Raw genomic sequence first — 22,275 nt, forward strand, 5'->3', positions numbered from 1 at the left:
TGGCTCCCGAGGGCAGCGTTATATTGAGGTAGAGGTGTATTAGTATAGGACAGTAAGACTCACATGCAATGTCATCACATCTACGGAACAAACTACAGGCTGCCTGGGATGGGTCCTTTAAGGTCATAAAGCAGCTGAATGAGGTAAACTAGGTAGTGAAAGTGTCAAACCGGGCTCACAGACACCGGGTGTACCATGTCAACATGATGAAGCCATACTTTGACAGGGAGAATTTGGGTACTGGCTGTGTGTGGCCACTGGAAGGAGCAGGGAGATGACCCCCTTGTGGATCTATTCCCTGAGACAGGAGCTGGCCCTTAGCTGGAATCAAGTCCCCTCTCAGACCAGCTAACCCCTGCCCAGCAGGCTGAGCCCCAAGAGGTGATGGGTTCCTACCAGCAGCTGTTCTCCAACTGCCCTGGGCTCACTAACTTGGCTGTCCAACAGGTGGAGATAGGAGCCCACCCCCCTGTAAGATGCTCCCTGGTCTGGGTCACTGGGAAAACAGCCCAGAACCTGGACAGCGAGGTCAAGGACATGCTGGCTTTAGGGGTGATCTAGCCCTCGGGCCTCTCCCATGGTGTTGATTTTTTCTCTCCCCCCCAACCCCCCCAGAAAGGACGGGTCAATCTGTGGTGTGGTTTTTTTTTTTGTTTTTTGTTTTGTTTTTTGTGTGCATTACCAGAGGCTTAATGCCATCACCAAGTTCAATGTCTACCCCATGCCTAGGCCTGATGAGCTTCTAGACAAGCTGGCAGGGGCTCGTTATCTCACTACTATGGAGCTCCTCAAGGGCTACTGGCAAATACCTTTGGATCTAGATGTCTGGCTGAAATCTGCTTTTATCACCCCTATGGGGTTATATGAGTTCCTGGTCCTACCTTTTGGCCTAAAGGGGGCACCTGCCACCTTCCAGAGCCTGGTGGACCAGTTACTCAAGGGGATGGAGAATTTTGCCCTGGTGTATATTGATATCTGCGTTTTTAGCCAGACCTGGGAGGACCATGTGTCCCAGGTTAAACAAGTGCTGGACCGGCTCCAGGATGCAGGTCTGACTATAAAGCTGGGACATGCAAGGTGGGGATGTCAGAGGTGTGATACCTGGGCCACAAAATGGGGGGTGGCTGCCTAAAGCCAGAGCCAGCCCAGGTGGAGGTGATCAGAGATTGGCTCACTCCAGAGACTAAAAAGCAGGTCCAGGCTTTCATTGGGACAGCGGGCTACTACCGGAGGTTCATGCCCCACTTTGGCTCCATAGCCTCTGTGTACGAAGGGTAAGCCAGATAAGGTGGTCTGGACCGAGCAGTGCCAGAGGGCTCTTGCCTCTGAAGGAGGCTCTGGTCAAGGGCCAGGTGCTGGTAAACCCAGACTTAGACAAGCCCTTTATGGTGTTCACTGATGCCTCAGACACAGGGCTGGGTGCAGTGCTAATGCAGGTTGACGGGAAGGGGGAGAGACACCCCATTGTGTACCTGAGCAGAAAGCTGCTGCCCCAGATGATAGCTGAGTTCTTTTGAAAATCTGGCCCCACTTGTGGGTGCTGAGCTCTTCAGAAAATTCCATCCATTGTAGTATATGGCATACTGTCAAACAGTGGGCTTCATTTTCAATTTGTGTATGAAGCTACAAGTGACTACAAAGAAGAGCTGGTAGAGTGTTTTTACAATAAAATTTAAGCAATTAACAACTTTAGAAAGGATATTGTCTCAATATACTGAGTTATTAGTTATTTAATTATGTCCATTTCAAGCAGGACCTTTTGAACTTCATTCCTGCAACTAAGTTAATCATTCTACCATTTCCTTTGCTTGATATTTCTAACAGGGTAAACTGACCATCTTGGGTATTTTCTATTAATTCATTCTTCCTTATTGCTAAATAAATCCAAGTATCACCTTCCTAGAAGAAATGCAAATGAACAGTTCACATAAGTAGTCAATTTGTCCAATGTCCGGCATAATTTTAGTTTGGAGATTAATGGAGAATACAACATATATCTAATAAATTATAAAATCAGGTATGCTAGTTATAACTTGTCAGTTACTATACCAGTTTGTTCCCACAAGCACGTAGGGATCTAATTTAACTGATCCCACACACCATTTACAATATACATTTCTATAGAAATATAGGATTGGTTATGTATCTCCATACAAAAGGTTATGTTAGGTAAATCTACTATAGATTTAAAACTTTTCCTGTTTTAAGGCTTTTTTAATTTGCATATTCATTTAAGGAAGAACCAGATTCTTAATCACTGGCATTTTACTAATTGTTTCAACATTGCATCTCCCTCTTTAGTGATTTTCCCCCAACATCAGACAGCTTTAGGCTAGCTCCTTGCTGTACAAATAAGGCAGTTCTTTATGTATAAACTTGTCAAACTGCCTTGATTTCTAAGTAAAAATCTAGTTCTAGACTGTGCTTGGCAATGAATTAGCTACAGACAAGGACATCATAAAAGATGGTTTCTTAAAACTGTCATAACTCTTAGTTATACGTGTGGTGTGTGTGAGAGTGAGAAGAGCTCTTAATACATTTATTTTCTGTTGAAGTTAGTGTACATGAAAGGTGGAAGATTGACAGTGCTGAAGACTGAAGTCCTCTGTATTTTTCATGGAATATGAGCTGCCATAACTCCCTGTGCTGAATGAGGTTTTCCAATAATACCTCATTTGTCTCAAATCTGATTTCTACAGACAAGATGGTATTTCAAACTTCATGCTTATTTAGTCCTTCTCCTCTCTCGTAAGACTTCCAACTAGGGTGACCAGATGTCCCGATTTTATAGGGACAGTCCGGATATTTGGGCCTTTTTCTTATATAGATGTCTATTACCCCTCCCCCCCCCCCCCACACACACACCCGTTCCAATTTTTCACACTTGCTGTCCGGTCACCCTACTTCCAACAAAAAGTCCAATGATGACCATACCATAGTGACAGGTATAGGGTAATATAGATATAACTTATTTACTTTAAGCAGCAATTCCTATCTTGCCTCATTCATATTTTAAATTTAACGAGGAGCTGCATCTAACACAGATGCAGAAACGGTGATATGGGGATAAAACCCAGAAAAACAGTATTTTGTCAATTGTGTGTGTTCTGGCTTCTACTGAGTCCCTATGGCTAGTATGCTTTTAAAAAGTGCTTGTAGGAGAAATGGCTGGTCTTTGCAATACTAGATGAAGTAAAACCACTCTAGCTGATTTTTTTTTATTAAAGCTTTATCTGAAATTCCTCCCCCCAACCCCACCCCAAAAAGAGGGGAAAAAAGTGGAGAGCAAAGACCTCTCCCTTCTCACACTGCAGCATACCTGTATTCTTGGTAGAAATATGGGGACTATAACATAGCCAGTTTTGTGATCTGCTTGTATGTTGAATTAATCTGACCAACAGAATGAAAAGTTAAAGCCAAAATGTGTTCAACTTCATCTAAGTATCACAAGAACTGGTGCTGTGGCTGAAAAGTAAATTGAACCAGGCTATAACTGTCAGCAACTATTCATGGAAATGTGTACTTTATTATTACAGTTTACCCATAAAGAATGCTAGGTTTGCAGATGAGTTTAAGCAAAAGCACGAAGAGAAGCAATTTGTATACTTGGCATTTAAGACTGACTCAACATCATGGTGAATAAGGTGGTGGCAATGGGTCTGCAGAGATTTTGTCATATGCTGGTGGAGCATCAGGTACCTGTGGTAACAACAAAAAATGGGGTGAAGATGCTAAATAGAATGAATGCATTGGGGGACAAGCAAACCACACTAAATCTGAAATATTATCTTTTAGCCGGCTCTGTATTCCTCTTAAGAATTTCACATTCGTTTACTTGGTTGTCCTTAAATAATACTGTAGTTTAGAACAGCTGAACCAACAGAATTTTTTTTTTTAAATTAGCATTGCTTTTTTGGTTGTGCATAATATTGAGTTCATTTTGTGATGAGACATTTGTCCATGCAGCTGCTATCAAAGAATAAATGTTCAGTACTGTAAGGATAGGCTTTTTCAAGGGGATGGGGGGGGGGAGGAAGATTATAATAAAACATTAGAGTCGTGGCAGATTTAAGTACATACCTTATTTCAAACTTAACAATATTTATTGGATATTGACCATAAATTATTTCATTACCCTTTTTCCTTTCGACTAAATGTATTTATATTTAACTATTCATATTCACTTTCTGGAAGTTGAACTATTTTGGGGGGAATGGGCATTTATTGGTTACAATGCATCTTTCTGTGCCGATTGATGCTGAGGATCCCAATTAATGCTACGATAAATAGCTAGTATGTGGATTTTGGTACTGCATGTCAGAAGAACAAACAATCAATATCCGATCAGGGAATCCCACACACCATAAAAATGGTAGAGTTGTTGACATGAAGACCCTGCTATTGCAGGATATTGTAGCATATAACCATTTTATTACAGCTAGTGGATCAAATAGGAATGATCATGTTGCAACTAAATCAGAGTAGCATTAAAGTCGAGGAGGAAGAAGAGAATTTTTAAAAGGCAAGCTATTAATATTAGATTTCACAAATCATTTTCATTACAAGAATTACAAGAGTACTTTTCTTAACAGATTGGGTCAACATGTGGAAGATGCAGACCCAGCTTAGATAATGCAAATCCAGAGAAGATGTCATTGACCAGAGGTAAAAGAGTCCGGCATTACTTCTTCACCAAGGGTCATCTCACTGACTAACTGCAGCGTTCACTAAGGCCTGGTCTACACTAGGCGTTTATGTTGAAGTTAGCGCTGTTACATCGAATTAACCCTGCACCCGTCCACACCGCGAAGCTATTTAGTTCGACATAGAGGTCTCTTTAATTCGACTTCTGTACTCCTCCCCGACGAGGGGAGTAGCGCTAAATTCGACATGGCCATGTCGAATTAGGCTAGGTGTGGATGGAAATCGACGCTAATAGCTCCGGGAGCTATCCCACAGTGCACCACTCTGTTGACGCTCTGGACAGCAGTACGAGCTCGGATGCTCTGACCAGCCACACAGGAAAAGCCCCGGGAAAATTTGAATTGGAATTCCTTTTCCTGTCTGGCCAGTTTGAATCTCATTTCCTGTCTGGACATCGTGGCGAGCTCAGCAGCACTGGCAACGATGCAGAGCTCTCCAGCAGTGATGGCCGTGCAATCTCAGAATAGAAAGAGGGCCCCAGCATGGACTGATCGGGAAGTCTTGGATCTGATCGCTGTGTGGGGCGATGAGTCCATGCTTTCCGAGCTGCGCTCCAAGAAACGGAATGCAAAGATCTATGAGAAGATCTCTAAAGACATGTCAGAGAGAGGATACAGCCGGGATGCAACGCAGTGCCGCGTGAAAATCAAGGAGCTGAGACAAGGCTACCAGAAGACCAAAGAGGCAAACGGACGCTCCGGATCCCATCCCCAGACATCCCGTTTCTACAAGGCACTGCATTCCATCCTCGGTGCGGCTGCCACCACTACCCCACCACTGACCGTGGACTCTGAGGATGGGATATTGTCCACGGCCAGTTCCTCGGACATGTTAGCGGACGGGGAAGATGAGGAAGGAGATGAGGAGGACGAGGCAGTCGACAGCGCTCACAACGCTGATTTCCCCGACAGCCAGGATCTCTTCATCACCCTTACAGAGATCCCCTACCAACCGTCCTCAGCCGTTACCCCGGACACAGAATCTGGGGAAGGATCAGCCAGTAAGTGTTGTAAACTGGAGTGCTGTAGACTGGAAAAGGGCAAATATAGTGCCCATCTATAAAAAGGGAAATAAAAACAACCCAGGAAACTACAGACCAGTTAGTTTAACTTCTGTGCCAGGGAAGATAATGGAGCAAGTAATTAAGGAAATCATCTGCAAACACTTGGAAGGTGGTAAGGTGATAGGGAACAGCCAGCATGGATTTGTGAAGAACAAATCATGTCAAACCAATCTGATAGCTTTCTTTGATAGGATAACGAGCCTTGTGGATAAGGGTGAAGTGGTGGATGTGGTATACCTAGACTTTAGTAAGGCATTTGATACGGTCTCGCATGATATTCTTATCGATAAACTAGGCAAATACAATTTAGATGGGGCTACTATAAGGTGGGTGCATAACTGGCTGGATAACCGTACTCAGAGAGTTGTTATTAATGGTTCCCAATCCTGCTGGAAAGGCGTAACGAGTGGGGTACCACAGGGGTCTGTTTTGGGACCGGCTCTGTTCAATATCTTCATCAATGACTTAGATATTGGCATAGAAAGTACGCTTATTAAGTTTGCGGATGATACCAAACTGGGAGGGATTGCAACTACTTTGGAGGACAGGGTCATAATTCAAAATGATCTGGACAAATTGGAGAAATGGTCTGAGTTAAACAGGATGAAGTTTAACAAAGACAAATGCAAAGTGCTCCACTTAGGAAGGAAAAATCAATTTCACACATACAGAATGGGAAAAGACTGTCTAGGTAGGAGTACGGCAGAAAGGGATCTAGGGGTTATAGTGGACCACAAGCTAAATATGAGTCAACAGTGTGATGCTGTTGCAAAAAAAGCAAACATGATTCTGGGATGTATTAACAGGTGTGTTGTGAGCAAGACACGAGAAGTCATTCTTCCGCTCTACTCTGCTCTGGTTAGGCCTCAGCTGGAGTATTGTGTCCAGTTCTGGGCGCCGCATTTTAAAAAAGATGTGGAGAAATTGGAAAGGGTCCAAAGAAGAGCAACAAGAATGATTAAAGGTCTTGAGAACATGACCTATGAAGGAAGGCTGAAAGAATTGGGTTTGTTTAGTTTGGAAAAGAGAAGACTGAGAGGGGACATGATAGCAGTTTACAGGTATCTAAAAGGGTGTCATAAGGAGCAGGGAGAAAACTTGTTCACCTTAGCCTCTAAGGATAGAACCAGAAACAATGGGTTTAAACTGCAGCAAGGGAGGTCTAGGTTGGACATTAGGAAAAAGTTCCTAACTGTCAGGGTGGTTAAACACTGGAACAAATTGCCTAGGGAGGTTGTGGAATCTCCGTCTCTGGAGATATTTAAGAGTAGGTTAGATAAATGTCTATCAGGGATGGTCTAGACAGTATTTGGTCCTGCCATGCGGGCAGGGGACTGGACTCGATGACCTCTCGAGGTCCCTTCCAGTCCTATAATCTATGAATCTATGAATCTATAAACATCTAAACATTTATTTTTAACAGAACAGGAATATTAACAATAACAAAAATGGGTTTCTCATGATTAGTTTGCCCTAGGCGCTTAACGGTTCAGTTCTGGGCAGTGCAACTATTGAAAAAAAATCTAACAATGTCCGGTTTTGCATGATTGTCCTGCCCAAGCCGCTCTACTGTTTAGTCACTGCTAGTGCAGCTAGAGTAAAATGCAGTCTATATGTCCGGGGATAGAGCAGAAATCCTCCTGGGACATCTCGATGAAGCTCTCCTGGAGGTAATTGGAAAGCCGTTGCATCAGGTTCCTGGGGAGAGCGGCCTTATTGGGTCCTCCATAGTATGACACGTTGCCGCGCCACGAGACAATCAAGTACTCGGGAATCATTGCTCTGCACAGCAGGGCGGCATACGGCCCTGGTCTTTGGAGGCTTTCCCGAAGCATTCTCTCTTTCTCGCTGTCAGAGATCCTCATGAGGGTGATGTCGCTCATGGTGACCTGCTTTGAATTAGGTAGGGGAATGTTAGTGTTGGGACTGCTTGCCCGTTCCTTTACAGAACTGTAACCGCTGGTTTGCAGCCACGCTGTGGAGGCGGGAGAGGGGCAGCCTACAGGGATCGTTCCCGGGGACAGTCGCGAGGGGGTGGAACAGGGGCAGAGTTCCTGCTTGCCGGATTGCTGGCAGCAGGGACTGACATTGCTTTCAATGTGAAATGAGGCCATTGCTAATATTAAAGTTTTAAGCTGCCACAAGTCTACGGCTTACCATGTCTGCCTGCAACAGAAATTCCGTTGTCCTGCCCCGCTTCTCAAATGTGCTGTGCAAGACCCCAGGCACTGAATGCGAAGGCCGAGAATTCGACCTTGTGCTGAGTGCGCATGTGATAGGTGCTGTGCATGGTCTTGTTCACAGAGAAAGACTATGTTCTTTGTTCACAACTACATTTATCTTTCTGAGGAATTCACTCCCTTTTTCCCATTCCCACAGCCACATCTGCGACTGTCTCACAACCTAGCCTGGCATCACACTCCCAGAGGCTAGCGCAGATTAGGCGTAGGAAGAAGAGGACACGGGAGGACATGTTCTCGGAGCTTATGGCCTGCTCCCGAGCCCAGGCAGCACAGCAGACCCAGTGGCGGGAGAACTTGTCCCAAATGCACCAAGCAAACATGGATCGGGAGGAGAGGTGGCGGCAGAAAGACCAGCAGGCGACTCAAACGCTGCTTGGACTACTGAGGGAGCAAACGGACACGCTCCGGCGCCTTGTGGATGTTCTGCAGGAACGGAGGCAGGAGGACAGAGCCCCGCTGCAGTCTATCTCTAACCGCCCTCCCCCGCCACCAAGTCCCATACCCACCTCACCCAAAGTCCAAAGAAGGAGGGGCGGCAGAGTCCGTGCTAACTCTCACTCCACCCCTGCAGAGAGCTCTAGTAGTAGAAGGCTCTCATTCCCCCAAATTTGACAAGCCCCCGTCCAAGTTTCACCTCCCAGTTCCATGTGTAGTTGATAATAAAAAATACGTTTCTGTTAATTACTGTTTCCATCATGTTCTTTTGGAGGAGGAGGGGAAAGGGGGTTGGTAATTGGACAGGACAGTCACCTTTGGCAGGGTACATAGGCGGGGGCAGGTACAGCAGCAGGGCACATACACAGTGCAGTGACTAGTTACCCTGGTCAGTCTGGAAGGAGGTTTTCATGTTATGTGGTGGGGGGTGGGTTGCTCTGTGACTTTGTGGCGGGGGAGGGCAGTTACAGATCTTAAGCGGCGGTCCTTATGCAGGATCACAGAGCCACGCAGCAGGGGATCTGTAACCGTCCTCCCCCTGCCACAAAGTCACATAGCCCCCCCATACACACAGTCCCGATCAGGAGGGGTGACAGGCTCCGTTGAAACAACCAGCCCACCACAGCGGAGCCTGTCAATCCTTGAGTTTAGAAGCTTCATTTGCGTCACTACACTACACCCGCTCCCCACCACAGTCTGCTTCCCAGTTTTAAAACATTCCCACGAAAACAGTAGTAAAGAGAACGGTGTTCATTAACAAAGTAGAAGTGATTTTATTTCTAAACGTGTGTTGGAAGGGGGTGAAGGGGGTATGTAACTGGAGAGGATAGTCAACATTAACTGGGTAAAGAAACGGGGGCAGGTTCAGCTTCTCTGTACACTAACTTAAAAGTCACAGGTTACCCTGCTCACTGTGGAACCTAGCTTTCAAAGCCTCCCGGATGCACAGCGCGTCCCGCTGGTCTCTTCTAATCGCCCGGCTGTCTGGCTGTGCGTAATCAGAAGCCAGGCTATTTGCCTCAACCTCCCACCCCGCCATAAAGGTCTCCCCCTTGCTCTCACAGAGATTGTGGAGCACACAGCAAGCTGCTATAACAATGGGGATATTGGTTTCGCTGAGATCACAGCGAGTCAGTAAGCTTCTCCATCTCCCCTTGAGACGGCCAAAAGCACACTCCACCACCATTCTGCACTTGCTCAGCCGGTAGTTGAAGAGTTCTTTTTCACTGTCCAGGGCGCCAGTATAGGGCTTCATGAGCCAGGGCATTAGCGGGTAGGCTGGGTCCCCGAGGATGACTATAGGCATCTCCACATCCCCAACAGTTATTTTGTGGTCCGGGAAGTAAATACCTTGCTGCAGCCATCTAAACAGACCAGAGTTCCTGAAAACACGAGCGTCATGAACCTTGCCCGGCCATCCGACGTAGATGTTGGTAAAACGTCCCCTGTGGTCCACCAGTGCTTGCAGCACCATGGAAAAGTAGCCCTTTCTGTTAATGTACTGGCTGGCCTGGTGGTGCGGTGCCAGGATAGGGATGTGAGTTCCATCTATGGCCCCACCGCAGTTTGGGAATCCCATCGCTGCGAAGCCATCTATGATCGCCTCCATGTTTCCCAGGGTCACTACCTTTGACAGCAGTACATCAACGATTGCCTTGGCTACTTGCATCACAACAACCCCCACGGTAGATTTGCCCACGCCAAATTGGTTCGCGACTGACCGGTAGCTGTCTGGCGTTGCAAGCTTCCAGAGGGCTATGGCCACTCGCTTCTGGACAGTCAGGGCTGCTCGCATCCGGGTGTCATTGCGCTTCAGGGCAGGGGACAGCAACTCACAAAGTTCAAGGAAAGTTCCCTTCCGCATGCGAAAGTTTCGCAGCCACTGGGATTCATCCCAGACCTGCAGCACTATGCGGTCCCACCACTCAGTGCTTGTTTCCCGGGCCCAGAATCGCCGTTCCACGGCATCAACATGACCCATTGCCACCGTGATGTCCTCGGCGCTGGGTCCCGTGCTTTCTGAGAGGTCTGTGCTACTCTCAGACTTCAAAAAAGAAGAACAGGAGTACTTGTGGCACCTTAGAGACTAACAAATTTATTAGAGCATAAGCTTTCGTGGACTACAGCCCACTTCTTCGGATGCATATGCATTAGCGGGTAGGCTGGGTCCCCAAGGATGACTATAGGCATCTCCACATCCCCAACAGTTATTTTGTGGTCCGGGAAGTAAATACCTTGCTGCAGCCGTGCTGAGCATATGCATCCGAAGAAGTGGGCTGTAGTCCACGAAAGCTTATGCTCTAATAAATTTGTTAGTCTCTAAGGTGCCACAAGTACTCCTGTTCTTCTTTTTGCAGATACAGACTAACACGGCTGCTACTCTGAAACCTCTCAGACTTCAGGCCCTCACCGCGGTGCCGTAGCCTCCTCGCCTGACTTATCTGCATCTGCCTCAGGGAAAGGTGGATGATAAGCTGCGAGGCGTTGAGAGCGGCCACAACTGCAGCGATGGTCGCAGCGTGCTCCATGCTCGCAGTGCTGTGGCGTCCGCGCTGTCACTGACTAGAAAAGTGCGCGAACTGATTTCCCGCCGGCGCTTTCAGGGAGGGAGGGCGGGAGTGATGGACGGATGACGACAGTTACCCAAAAGCACCCTCGACACATTTTTTTTACCCAGAAGGCATTTGCGGCTCCACCCAGAATTCCAATGGGCAGCGGGGACTGCGGGAACTCTGGGATAGCTGCCCACAGTGCACCGCTTCCAATGTCGACGCTTTCCCCGTTACTGTGGACTCACAAAGTCGAATTACTGTCCTTAGTGTGGACACACACGTTCGACTTTGCAATATCGATTCCAAAAATTCGATTTAAGTAAAATCGAACTACTCTCGTAGTGTAGACATACCCTAAATGTTGTAAGTAAATGAAACTTTGGACTTCAGCTTACCACAGAATTAAAGTTGCTGTACTCCTGTAAAAGTGCTTTGCAATCCAGTGGGGCATCTTCACCTGCCACCCTTCTCATAGTGCCAGCATGTGAGCTTTTACTCTGTAATAGACAGTAAGGAAAGGTAAGAGTGACAGAAAAAGAATCCTTGAGTATGACTATAAATGTATCACTTAAAGTGTGAAAGTCAATAAGAATGTGGACATAATGCCAGTAGGCATTATGCAAGCTTTGTCACTGCTAATGCAATCCATGCTCTTTTTTCAGAGACATCCAATCATGGGATGATCAAAAATTAGGACAAAAATGTACTAACTTCCACCTGTCTCCAATTCCCACACATTGCTGTTTTATCCTGTTCTCCTCCAGCTGCTATGCCTCTCCCTCTGATGTCCCCCACTTTTTAAAATCATTCCTTCTCACCTCTCTTCTTCCTTTCCTATTTCAGTCCTGCATAGTCACTTTCTTCTGTCCAGTTTCTCCCCCAACAAACATCATAATTATATTTTCATAATACTTTTAAAGGGGAAAAATTACTTTGCATTTTCTGTGATGTATAAAGAGTCTGAAAAGTGTTTTATTTTGGTTTTCGAAGGTGGGTTTTTAACACTATAGAAATTCAGGTCATGTGTACTCTGGAAGACACTATGCCCCACTGGAGGGGAGAGGTAATAGGGTTATGATATCACAAGGACGTACAACTTCCAATTAATTGAGATGAGAGGAGAGTTTTATTCAGGTTGTACAAAACCTATTTAAGTAAAATATTTTGGAGAAAAGCTCTTATTGTTAAGGGTTCAAAACTACTAACCCATTCAACTAAGAGAAGACAGAACTCCAAATATAATATCTTTGAAACTCTCAGCAAGTACCTCTTTATGATGTATAAATAAAATCTAAAGAAGTACAAAAGGGCACAAATTAATTTTCCTCCTTTGCAAGTTACCTTTTTATATAAACGGACAACACAGTGCACATGTACAACCACTATATTAAACACATAAGCTTGTAATTGTAACCCTTGTCATCCTCCTTCCCTATCCCCGCGCCATTTGTTGTTTAGATGTAAACTATTAGAGGAAGAGACTAAGTCTTTGATTTGACTTAAAGTGCTTAGCAGACTTGGGGTGTTCGATATATATTAGTGGCAGCATGATGTAATTGAAAAGGTACTGTACTGAGAGTCTGCAGGACAGGGTTTTACTCCTGGCCCTGCCACTGATCGTGTGTGGTGGTTTGTAGGTGGGTGTTTGTTTGTTTTTGTGTGTGTGTGTGGGGGGGTTATTTATTTATTTCGACAAGTCACTTCACTTCTCTGTGCCTTGGTTTCCTCTTCTCTCTCCCTCCCCCCCCCCGTCTTATTTTAAAAGCTTTCTCATATGTGTTTGTACAGTGCCTCGTTCAATGGTGCCCTGATCTTGGTGGTGTCCTCTAGGCACTACCATAATAATAATGATGGTGTACCAGAACATGAATTGCCACACTTACCTGGAGGTTTTTATAGCCACATCGCCTTTTGTAATACCAGCAGCCAATGATCAGTAAAACAGCAAGAACCACAACAAGGATTCCAATACCTGCAGCCCTGTTGCAAAACGAAAAACTAGATGAATTTTTCCATAAGTGAGTGTGTTTAGCACAAATGTTTGCTGATAAATGTGAATGCTGTAATTTCAAGAGGCTTATATGAGAACACAAATGAACTATACTGTGCCTTTTAAAAAATAAAACTATTAATATGTTGAGCTCTTGAACCACCAGGCAGTGAGTAATCCTGCAGTGGTTGGATGATCTATAGAGTATGAAGCAACACATGGTGAATATCAAAGATAAAAATAGCTATTGAACGGTAACCTCATTTGCTGGACACTGTACAACCTGCCCTCTGAATGAGACTTCCACTCATTTGTGGGAATTTTGGACCTTCAGAATTTCATGTTAAACAACTCCTTTGAGGACTAGAGAACTATAGAAAAAGAATTGGCCAAAACGTTTCTGCAAAATTTGACACAACATTTGTTCTTAGCTTCAACCCACTCCAGCTGGCAGCTACACATTCTTGTCTAAGTCTCTGGTTCCTGCCAACCTCCCCATTGTAACTGACTAGCTAAAGTCCTTGCCAAAAGCTTGACCATTTCAACAACCGGGGAAAATGCAATCATTGGAGACCACTATTTGAGGCAAAGAACCACCACTTATAGAACGCACCCCAATCCCTGAAGAGAGCATTCCCATAATGGAAAAGCTATATAAGAAATACGTCCCATTTTTATTAGTTGAATCTCTTTAGGCAAAGAACACTGGGATCTCTGTCCAACATCTACCATGTTATAGCGAATGCCAGAGACAAAAGGGGTAATGATTTATAAAGCCAGTAATCAACTTCAGAAAAGAGGTAAGACTGTAAACTGTGCACCGACAACTTCCTAACTTGTATCCTGTTCCATGACACAGTAAGCACAATGACTGTGATTAGAGGGTGGGAATTTGAGTTACATTGAGTTTGGGGACCATGGGCTTAACAGGATATGTAGCCATACATCTGTCTTTTCCTAGTCTATGACAGAGATTCAAGACAGTTGGGATTATAGTACCGTTTAAAGAAGCCTGGAGACAAAAGAATTGAGAGAGGTGGGGTTTTTTTTATCCGTCTTTATAAACCCTTGTTAGTTCTCTCTTCCTTCCAGTTCTAATGCTTCTTTCTATTTAGAAGCATGGAACACTCACTTCGGTTCCCCTGTTCTGTCCCACTGTTTCCGCTTGGAGGGGAGGGGGGAGAAAGATAGTCTTTCTTTTCCTTCCTTTTTTCTATTGCTAAGAAGTTGGACATGGAAGTGAACAGAGATCGTGGGTGTGGAAACTAGAGCAGCCAGCTTTGTGTCTGAGCTTCCTGCTTGCAGAGACAGTTGGGGGCCTTCAGCCCTTTGGAACCAGCAAGCTTTCCCAGCTCTCAGGGCAGGGCCGGCTCCAGGCACCAGCTTAACAAGCAGGTGCTTGGGGCGGCCAGGGGAGAGGGGCAGCACCTGCGGCAATTCGGGGGCGGCAGGTCCCTCACTCCCTCTAGGAGTGAAGGACCTGCCGCTGAACTGCCGCCGCCGATCGCGGCTTTTTTTTTTTTTTTTTTTTTGCTTGGGGCGGCAGAAATGCTGGAGCCGGCCCTGTCTCAGGGTGTCAAATTCTGGAAGGTCCTGTTAACTCTCTCTCCTTCTTCTGACAGGGCACTCTCACCTGGCTGGTGACATGTTGGTCTGCATGACAAGGCAGGTAACAGCTTGCTGCTTTTCCTTGCAGCTCTGCACAGCAGTTTCCCTGCAGCTGCACAGTCATGCCAGGATCTGAGATGGCTCTGCTGGCTTTGCTCCTGTGTCTAGTAATCTCTGCTCAGGGAAGCCACGCACCCTTCCTCCAGCAGCTGCCAGTAGTTTCTGATTCTGGCGATCTTTTCCCCCCCATCTCAATTTCAAGTTACCAAGGCCAGAGCCTTCTCCACTGCTCCCTCTCTGTCTCCTCTGCTCCCCAGCTCCATCTCCCCATCCACAATTCTCATGCTGTGGCTGTTACCCTGTCTCCCCCAAGGGGGCCTGAGAGGATTTTTATCACTCTAAAGGTTGATGCGTCTATTGATTCCCTGCCTGTTATCCCATCTCCGCTGACACTACCCCTCCTGTCCAGGCTCTATAGATAGACAAGTGAATCTGGCCTTCTCTGCAGAGAAGATCAGTGCAACGGTGGTACTAAAAATTGAGTCAATGGCAATGTTCATAGCCTGAATGCTCCAAATGGACCTGGAGAGAGAGTCATTCTTTATTTTCCCTCTCTTTGAGCCGAACTACTAGGTCCTCTTCACCTTCTCACCCCCACTATAATCCACTTCATAACTGTGTGATGCTTCATTTGATGCTACTTTCATTGCAGCTAGATCGAGCTGAGTCACCATGGCCGGATGTAGGTACATTTGACTCGGAATGAGTGCTGAGACTAGGCTAGTTGACTTTCCCTTTTAGGGGATCAAGCTATTTGGGGCAGAGCTTGGGAATTCCCTCTCCTCCCCCCCCCCCATCCTTCTCTGCTCTCCAGGTGAAATGTGGGAAAACAGGTGCATCTTGCAGCATGAGGTACAAGTCACCAAATCTGGTGACTCTGATAAGCCAAGATGGGGAGCAAGTTCCACAGACCCAGAAGGGGGCTGTTATGTCCAGGACCTTAGAAGGTACCAACTGCACTCGTATCACACCCGTGGCAAGTTAGCCTCTCAAGTAATCAGGACCCAAATAATTAAAGCCTTTATGTGTCAAGCTCTCTCATTAGTTTGGCTTAGGGTTAGTCTCACCTGGTGCCAATTTATGTAGACTCGCTTTCGTGCAGCATTATAAGGGCTTGTCTACACTTGTAGCACTGCAGCAGCACCGCTGCAGCACTTAGTGAAGATGCTACCTATGCGGACAGGAGAGCTTCTCCATCAGCGTAGGTATTCTGTCTCCCCGAGAGGCAGTAGCTATGTCAACAAGAGAAGTGCTCCCATCAACATAGCACTGTCTACGCTGGGGGCCAGGTTGGTAGAACCATGTCTGTCGGCGTGGCTTTTCCACACTCCTGAGCTATGTAGTTATACCGACATACATTGGTTGTATAGACCAAGCCTCAGTCTTCTCCTGTTTGGGGGGATATGTTGCTGTTTACCATGGGTTTTGGCTAATACCACTCACTTTTTGGTCAGATGATGCCCCCTTTGAGGTTCTTATGACACGTGGATGCAGACAGCAGCTCTTTTTCAGAGACAGCAGTCAAATTCAGTGCAGCTTCCTTAGATGAATTATGCTAAATAAGCACCAATAAGTGTAAATCTTTTATTACAAAAATCATTAATTTTAATGCTTGTGGTCAGCTGAATTAACAATGCAGTTTTGAAACTGCCATTGATTTTGTTTACTCTTTCCTCCTCTGGTAAAACCGCTTTTAGATTCTGCCATACAGAGTTTATTTAACTGTCAAGTGCTTCTTGTGATACTGAAGTGATAGATGCTATAGAAAACTACAAAATAGATAGACTTTACTTTCCCCAAACACAAAAATTCTGATTAATTTTTCCTGGGTTCTGTTTTCTTGGTTGCAACAAAGAAGAAAAATCCTACTTTGTAAAATTCTGTTCCCAGGATGGAGGAAAACTTCTCTGTTGAGTCATTTATAAACAGACTTTTAGAGAATGCCACATATCTGAATTTGAATGTAATTCTTTTCACTAGCTTTGATGCTGTCATGGTTTTGTTTTATACTTACTCTTCTGCTGCAAGATAAGTATATTGCTTTCCTCTGCTGAAGATGCCATCTGTTTGGCGATCTCCTTTGGGCATTTTGTAGGACTGGTTTTGGTCACACCTACAAGGACAAAGAGTAATCCATTACAGTACTCCTAAGGCATAATATATTATCACCATTTCCATTACCAGAAGAAAGAGGGTTTGGGTTTCTTTTAAACATTTTTAGAAAAAAGTAGATTTATTTACACACAAGGCTGTGGTAACTTAACAAAAACAAAACACATTGGATCAAATTCAGCTGTCAGTTACACTGCCATACTGATGCAAACCCAAAGTTATAACTCCACAAACTTTAGTCGAGCTACTCTGGGTTTGCACTACTGTGACTGAAAGAAGGATTTGGCTTATTCTCTTTAGATGTTAAACATTTGCAGGTTTCTGAAGTGACATTTCTCAAGGAGAATAGGTTTTCCTTCCAACCTAAGGTGAATCCACTGTATTTTGAAACCAGCCCTGAAGACAATGTAGGAGGTGCTTTAGACCACCGTGCTTTAGACCACTCATACGTTTTTGGTAAATTCATATGACCAAATGATTGGCTCTAACAGATTATTCCTGTTCTCTAAATGAGTCTCTTAATAATGCCCTTTATCTAAGAGTGAGATAGGGGAGAAGTAGATGAAAAAGAAGGTGAATATTTTACTTACAGTGTTTGTTTCTATTCTCTTCAAAAGCCAGATACTTAGGCCTGATCTACACTAGGAAATAAGGTCAGTATAATTATGTGAAAAATCCAGACCCCAAGTGTCACAGTTAAACCTACCTAATCCCCGCTGTAGACAGCACTAGGCAGATGGAAGAATTTTCCTGTTGACCGAGCCTGCCTGTAGGGAAGATGGATTACCTTTGCTGGCAGGAGAACCCCTCCTGTCAATGCAGGTAGTGTCTTCAGTAGGGTGCTACAGCCACTGTAGTGGTGTCTATCTAGATAAGCCCCTTACCTAGCATAAACTGGCACAGCTTCATTGACTTGGAGAGAGCTGCGCCAATTTACATTTGCTATCTGTGCATGCTTAATTGCCATCAGATCCAAATCTGATCAGACAGAACAGTTCAAACCTAATTTATCTGATACAACCATAGAAAAAGACATAAGTAAACACATTGGTTTCAGTTAAATAGCACAAGAGCAAATTCTACTGTATATCACCAAATTCAATTAAGACAAAATGGCTCTTTTTAAAAAGAAATAAGGCCTAATTAAATAACTTTTTTCAGAGAATTCAGAATTAGCCAGTAAACCTCTTCTGAAACTTAGTTTTAAAATAACGCAGGGAAATTCTAGCAGAATAATGCAAGCCTTACCTTCTTCACAGACCCACACTCTCTGCCTGCTAGGTGGAGGCATATGCAGCTTTTTTTCTCTAGCATTTAATCCTTCTTTTTGGTCTCTACACTCATGACTATCACGAGTTTGAATTCCAAATGGTGCTGCCTTTGATTTCTTTAATTAGCATGAAAGAGGCTAAGCAGAGAGACAGTTTTTTCCCTTTCTTCTCTCTTCTCCTCCCCCCCCCCCCCCATTCTTTTCAGTAAACAGCTACACAATCTATTACTTTTCCATGCTCTCCCATACACTGCATAGGGCTGAGCCGCACACCGGTTTTGCACCAATTTACCTAAACCAGTAAAAACTCAGAGTACGGACACACTTGTACCTGTTTAAAACTGTTTATATTGCTTTTGTTTCTGAGTTAGTGCTTGTCTACACACAGTTTTTGCACCAGTTTAATTGAAAGTTTATCTACATGCAGTTTTTGGACCACTATAGCCATATCAGTTTATAAACTGATATAAATAGGTGCAAATCCCTCATGTGTATGCAGTTATACCAGTATAAAGAGCCCTTACCACCAATGTAGCTCATTTGATACTGGTAAGTAAGCAAGCGCTCTAGTAAAAAGAAACCACTTAAGCCATAACTACTACACTATGATTTAGTTAGTGAGGGGTTCAGGAGAGCAAGACACTACTTCTGGGGTGTGTGTTGTCCCCCTCACCCCCTCCCCCCGTTTTTGCCTTATTAGATAAAATGGTGATTAAAAACACATGAACTTTGTCTACACTACAACTTCCTCCACTGTTGGCACCAGTGCACTGGATTTTTCCTAATATAGTCACTAGCGTGTTTAGGACTTATTATTTTTGGAACACATCTTTCTTCTGGGCAAACATTCGAAGCTAGCATGGTTCTGCTCCCAGTCTGGACAGGACCTTATTTGTTTAATCTTTTCTACTCATTGGGCTGAATTCTGCTTTCCATTATCCCATGGGACTTAAAAAATCCTCTTTGCTGGAGCCATGACAATAAAACAAATCCAGTGGGGTCACACAGTAACTAAGAGCAGAATCGGCCCATTTTAAATAAATGTCTGCTATATAATTATCTGATCTTGCAGTGGTTCCTCTGCATTATTACACTTGTACTCCTGTGTGTTTTGAATGTGAAAGGATTGCAGGATCAGGTTTTAGATCTGTGTATAGCATTAAAGAGCTAATATCAAGTTTGTAAGGCCTCATATTCAATCTTTCACACTCCCCAACTTTATATAATGGCAGATTTCATATAATTCTTTATATGGATTTTCTCCACCCTTGAACAAATGTTTCACTGCTAGGAGAAGGAGGCTAAATAACAGATATAATTTTTCTTCATCAGTGCCAACAGTCCAGTATTCATGGAAAAACTCATGTGATAACACAACCTAGTGTATTTTTATCTTGCCTTCGGCAGTGGAAAAGGAAATATTTCAGCTGATTTAATTCTTTAGCTTCCAATGGGCTGACGTTAATAGCAATGAATGGAAAAATGTGCAAATAATGTCTTATAACACAGAGGCATAATGCTGTTGTCGAGGGGTAGAACAGTTGTTACGGTGAAACACAAGGTCATGTTCATTTATGCTGTTGTCAAACCTGTGTCCATATTGACTTCAGTGGCTTGGCTCCTAATTCTCACCAGTGTGAGATCATTAAAACACCAAGCACAGACTCTGTAAGCATTACTGTGTTGGGGCAGAGAGGCCCTACACCACCGGGGGGGGGGGGCGAGGGGGGGGTTAGGGAAGCTGACAAGCTCCCCCCGGCAGTGAAAGGGTTAGGGAAAGTCTGTAGACCCCATTGGAAAAGAGGAGACTAAGGGGGGATATGATAGAGGTATATAAAATCATGAGTGATGTGGAGAAAATGTATTATGGGAATAAGTAAATAACTTTTCCTTATCCAAGAACTAGGGGTCACCAAATGAAATTAATAGGCAGCAGGTTTAAAACAAATACAAGGAAGTTCTTCTTCATGCAGCGCACAGTCAACTTGTGGAACTCCTTACCTGAGGAGGTTGTGAAGGCTAGGACTATAACAGCGTTTAAAAGAGAATTGGATAAATTCATGGTGGTTAAGTCCATTAATGGCTATTAGCCAAGATGGGTAAGGAATGGTGTCCCTAGCCTCTGTTTGTCAGAGGATGGAGATAGATGCCAGGAGAGAGATCACTTGATCATTGCCTGTTGGGCCACTCCCTCTGGGGCACCTGGCATTGGCCACTGTCGGTAGACAGGATACTGGACTAGATGGACCTTTGGTCTGACCCGGTACAGCCATTCTAGTGTTCTATTGCCTTGCTCTGCTACATCTGTATCCAACTTCAAATGTGGGGAGAAGAGATAAAAGGAAAGGGCCTAGCCCTGTTCAGGGTTGACGAGTAGGGAGGACACAGCTCCGTGTGTCTCATGGTGGAAGAGAAGCCTGGTTGCAGCCCTGAGATGGCACTCACTGGCCAGCCAGACATCCATCCTGGAAGGGACAACCAGAATCAGAAGAGAATCAGGTGAAGCACAGATTGTTTTGGAAACAAGTGCTGAATAGAAGGGAAGGGCCCTACTGAAGGCCTGTGGGATGACCACAGTTTTGAGTAGTGGTTTTTGTTCCTGATTACTTTTTGAACAACCTGAAAGGACTGAAGTCACCACTATGCTGGACCTCCTCGGTGCGGCAGAAATGTACCAGCAGAGACCCACAACTTGAGTGAGTTGTGCCCAGAAGGGCCACCTCCCCAGCTACATTACATTTCTAAAGACATTCTATGAGCTAGAGATTCAGCTCTCTGCTGATCACATTTTAGAAAGAAACATTTAAAAATATGTTCAGAAGACAGAACAATCCAGACCTTCTTTGCCATCCATTAGCCTCTGGCAAACTATTGAGAGTCTGCCAAATCCTGACCATCCATAGGTGGAGAATGAATGCTTTCTGTGTCACTGAAAAGGTGTCTGACCTTTTAAACAGTGGGCCCATTGTCTTTGTTGTGTGGTAGTGTCATTTCATCTCTCTAGGATGAGGTCTTGTGATTTTTTGTTTGTGCTTTCATTGAAACTTAAGGTCCATAACAAGGTAAGGAAGAAATAGGAATGTTTACTTGGGACCTGATAATGCAAGGTGTTTGGTGCCTCCTGTGAGGTGCTGAGTGTGCTTGACAAACAGTAATTCCAGTGCAAACTCAGGGGACTTGGACTCTCCGAGGAAGCGCTCCCCAGCACCATGCAGGATAGCGTTGTTAATTATACAAAGCTTATTTACCATTAGTCTGTCCCTACCAGAAGAGTTTCATTGTTGTTAGAAAAAATAGGGACAGATCCTTGGCTACAGTCTGGTCCCTTGGTGCTACTTGGCTGCCACAAAGGGGCCAAAAAAGCAGCCAGATCTCCCCCAACTAAGGATCCCGCTTCCCAAGGGTGGGGGAATCTTCAGCGGATATTGTGCTATCATAGCCAGATCCTGTGGCACCTCACTGCAGCTTCCAGCATAGGGATATGTAAAGAGTGAAGAGGGGCACGGTTGAAGTGCATTGTGCTACAGCAATCCACAACTGATAGCTAGCTAATATTAGATTAGGGCAGCTCCCCATACAGGACTGAGGCCTTACTGAGTGGGTATGGATTCTGGTGCCTATGCAATGCTGATGACACCTGAAATGTAGGTGTATATGCATTGACTTGGAAACTTTTTTCCCAACCGTGTCAGAAGGCAATGCATGTGCTCCTGCTTCTTTGTGCACCAAGCTGAGGACGTAAACAGGGCAAGATCACTGCCTCCATTTCAGTTCCACCTTGCTGCCCATGGTGATATTTGGATCTCCTCATCACTCCACTAGCCAGCCTCAGATAAATTCTCCATCTGTATATAGTTAGAGTAAGCTAGTTAGTATTTAGTGGGGTTAATATGCAGAAATCCCCAGGTTTCAAACAGCATGCCACATGCAGGGCCATGATCCCTGTGAGCGACAGGCAGAAACGTTGCCTAATCTGCTTAGGTGAGGGGCATGTGAGGGACAAATATCCTATTTGTGCCTCCTTCCCGACAAGAACACAAAAAGAAGAGGGATTTCCACCTCAAGGAACGTCGTCTTGAGAAGACAATGTGTGTCTCTTCAGAGACCACCCCCAACCATGAGACAGTGGAGAGTTTGTCCATGAGAAGTGCCCCTCTGGCTGTCCCAGTTTCTAAGCCAAAAACAGGTGAGAAATGTTGTTTGTCTTCATCTCCAGTGGCCTCCTCAAAACCTTCTTT

General features: G+C 44.8%; 2 protein-coding genes across 3 annotated transcripts; both read right to left on the reverse strand.

Annotated features, from left to right (window-relative positions):
• Positions 1-3,506: 3,506 nt before the first annotated feature.
• On the reverse strand, positions 3,507-18,136 carry MLANA (melan-A). Of its 2 annotated transcripts, none has more exons than XM_005296805.2 (5): positions 18,016-18,136; positions 16,670-16,768; positions 12,881-12,977; positions 11,393-11,494; positions 3,507-3,699 (listed from the first exon to the last, which is right to left on the reverse strand). In XM_005296805.2, the coding sequence occupies exons 2-5, from the start codon at positions 16,741-16,743 to the stop codon at positions 3,631-3,633; spliced, it is 342 nt and encodes a 113-aa protein (XP_005296862.2). In that variant the 5' UTR covers positions 16,744-16,768; positions 18,016-18,136; the 3' UTR covers positions 3,507-3,630. The 2 variants fall into 2 exon arrangements, with proteins under 2 accessions (XP_005296862.2, XP_065405420.1); XM_065549348.1 differs by lacking the exon at positions 3,507-3,699 and adding an exon at positions 7,200-7,659.
• LOC135972214 (uncharacterized) lies at positions 9,170-11,351 on the reverse strand. The gene is made up of 2 exons (XM_065549347.1): positions 10,834-11,351; positions 9,170-10,481 (listed from the first exon to the last, which is right to left on the reverse strand). The coding sequence occupies exons 1-2, from the start codon at positions 10,971-10,973 to the stop codon at positions 9,338-9,340; spliced, it is 1,284 nt and encodes a 427-aa protein (XP_065405419.1). The 5' UTR covers positions 10,974-11,351; the 3' UTR covers positions 9,170-9,337.
• Positions 18,137-22,275: the final 4,139 nt, after the last annotated feature.

Source organism: Chrysemys picta, chromosome 6, assembly GCF_011386835.1.
Source record: "Chrysemys picta bellii isolate R12L10 chromosome 6, ASM1138683v2, whole genome shotgun sequence".
Taxonomy (NCBI): Eukaryota; Metazoa; Chordata; order Testudines; family Emydidae; genus Chrysemys; species Chrysemys picta.

Coding starts and splice junctions, on each gene's coding strand:
- LOC135972214 (XM_065549347.1), bottom strand. CDS start 10,973: ATGGAGCACGCTGCGACCATCGCTGCAGTTGTGGCCGCTCTCAACGCC. Junction 10,482..10,833: donor GAGGGCCTGAAGTCTGAGAG/GTTTCAGAGTAG, acceptor GAAGTCTGAGAG/TAGCACAGACCTCTCAGAAA.
- MLANA (XM_065549348.1), bottom strand. CDS start 16,743: ATGCCCAAAGGAGATCGCCAAACAGATGGCATCTTCAGCAGAGGAAAG. Junction 11,495..12,880: donor GTGGCTATAAAAACCTCCAG/GTAAGTGTGGCA, acceptor TGTCTATTACAG/AGTAAAAGCTCACATGCTGG. Junction 7,660..11,392: donor ACAGCAACTTTAATTCTGTG/GTAAGCTGAAGT, acceptor CCTAATTCAAAG/CAGGTCACCATGAGCGACAT.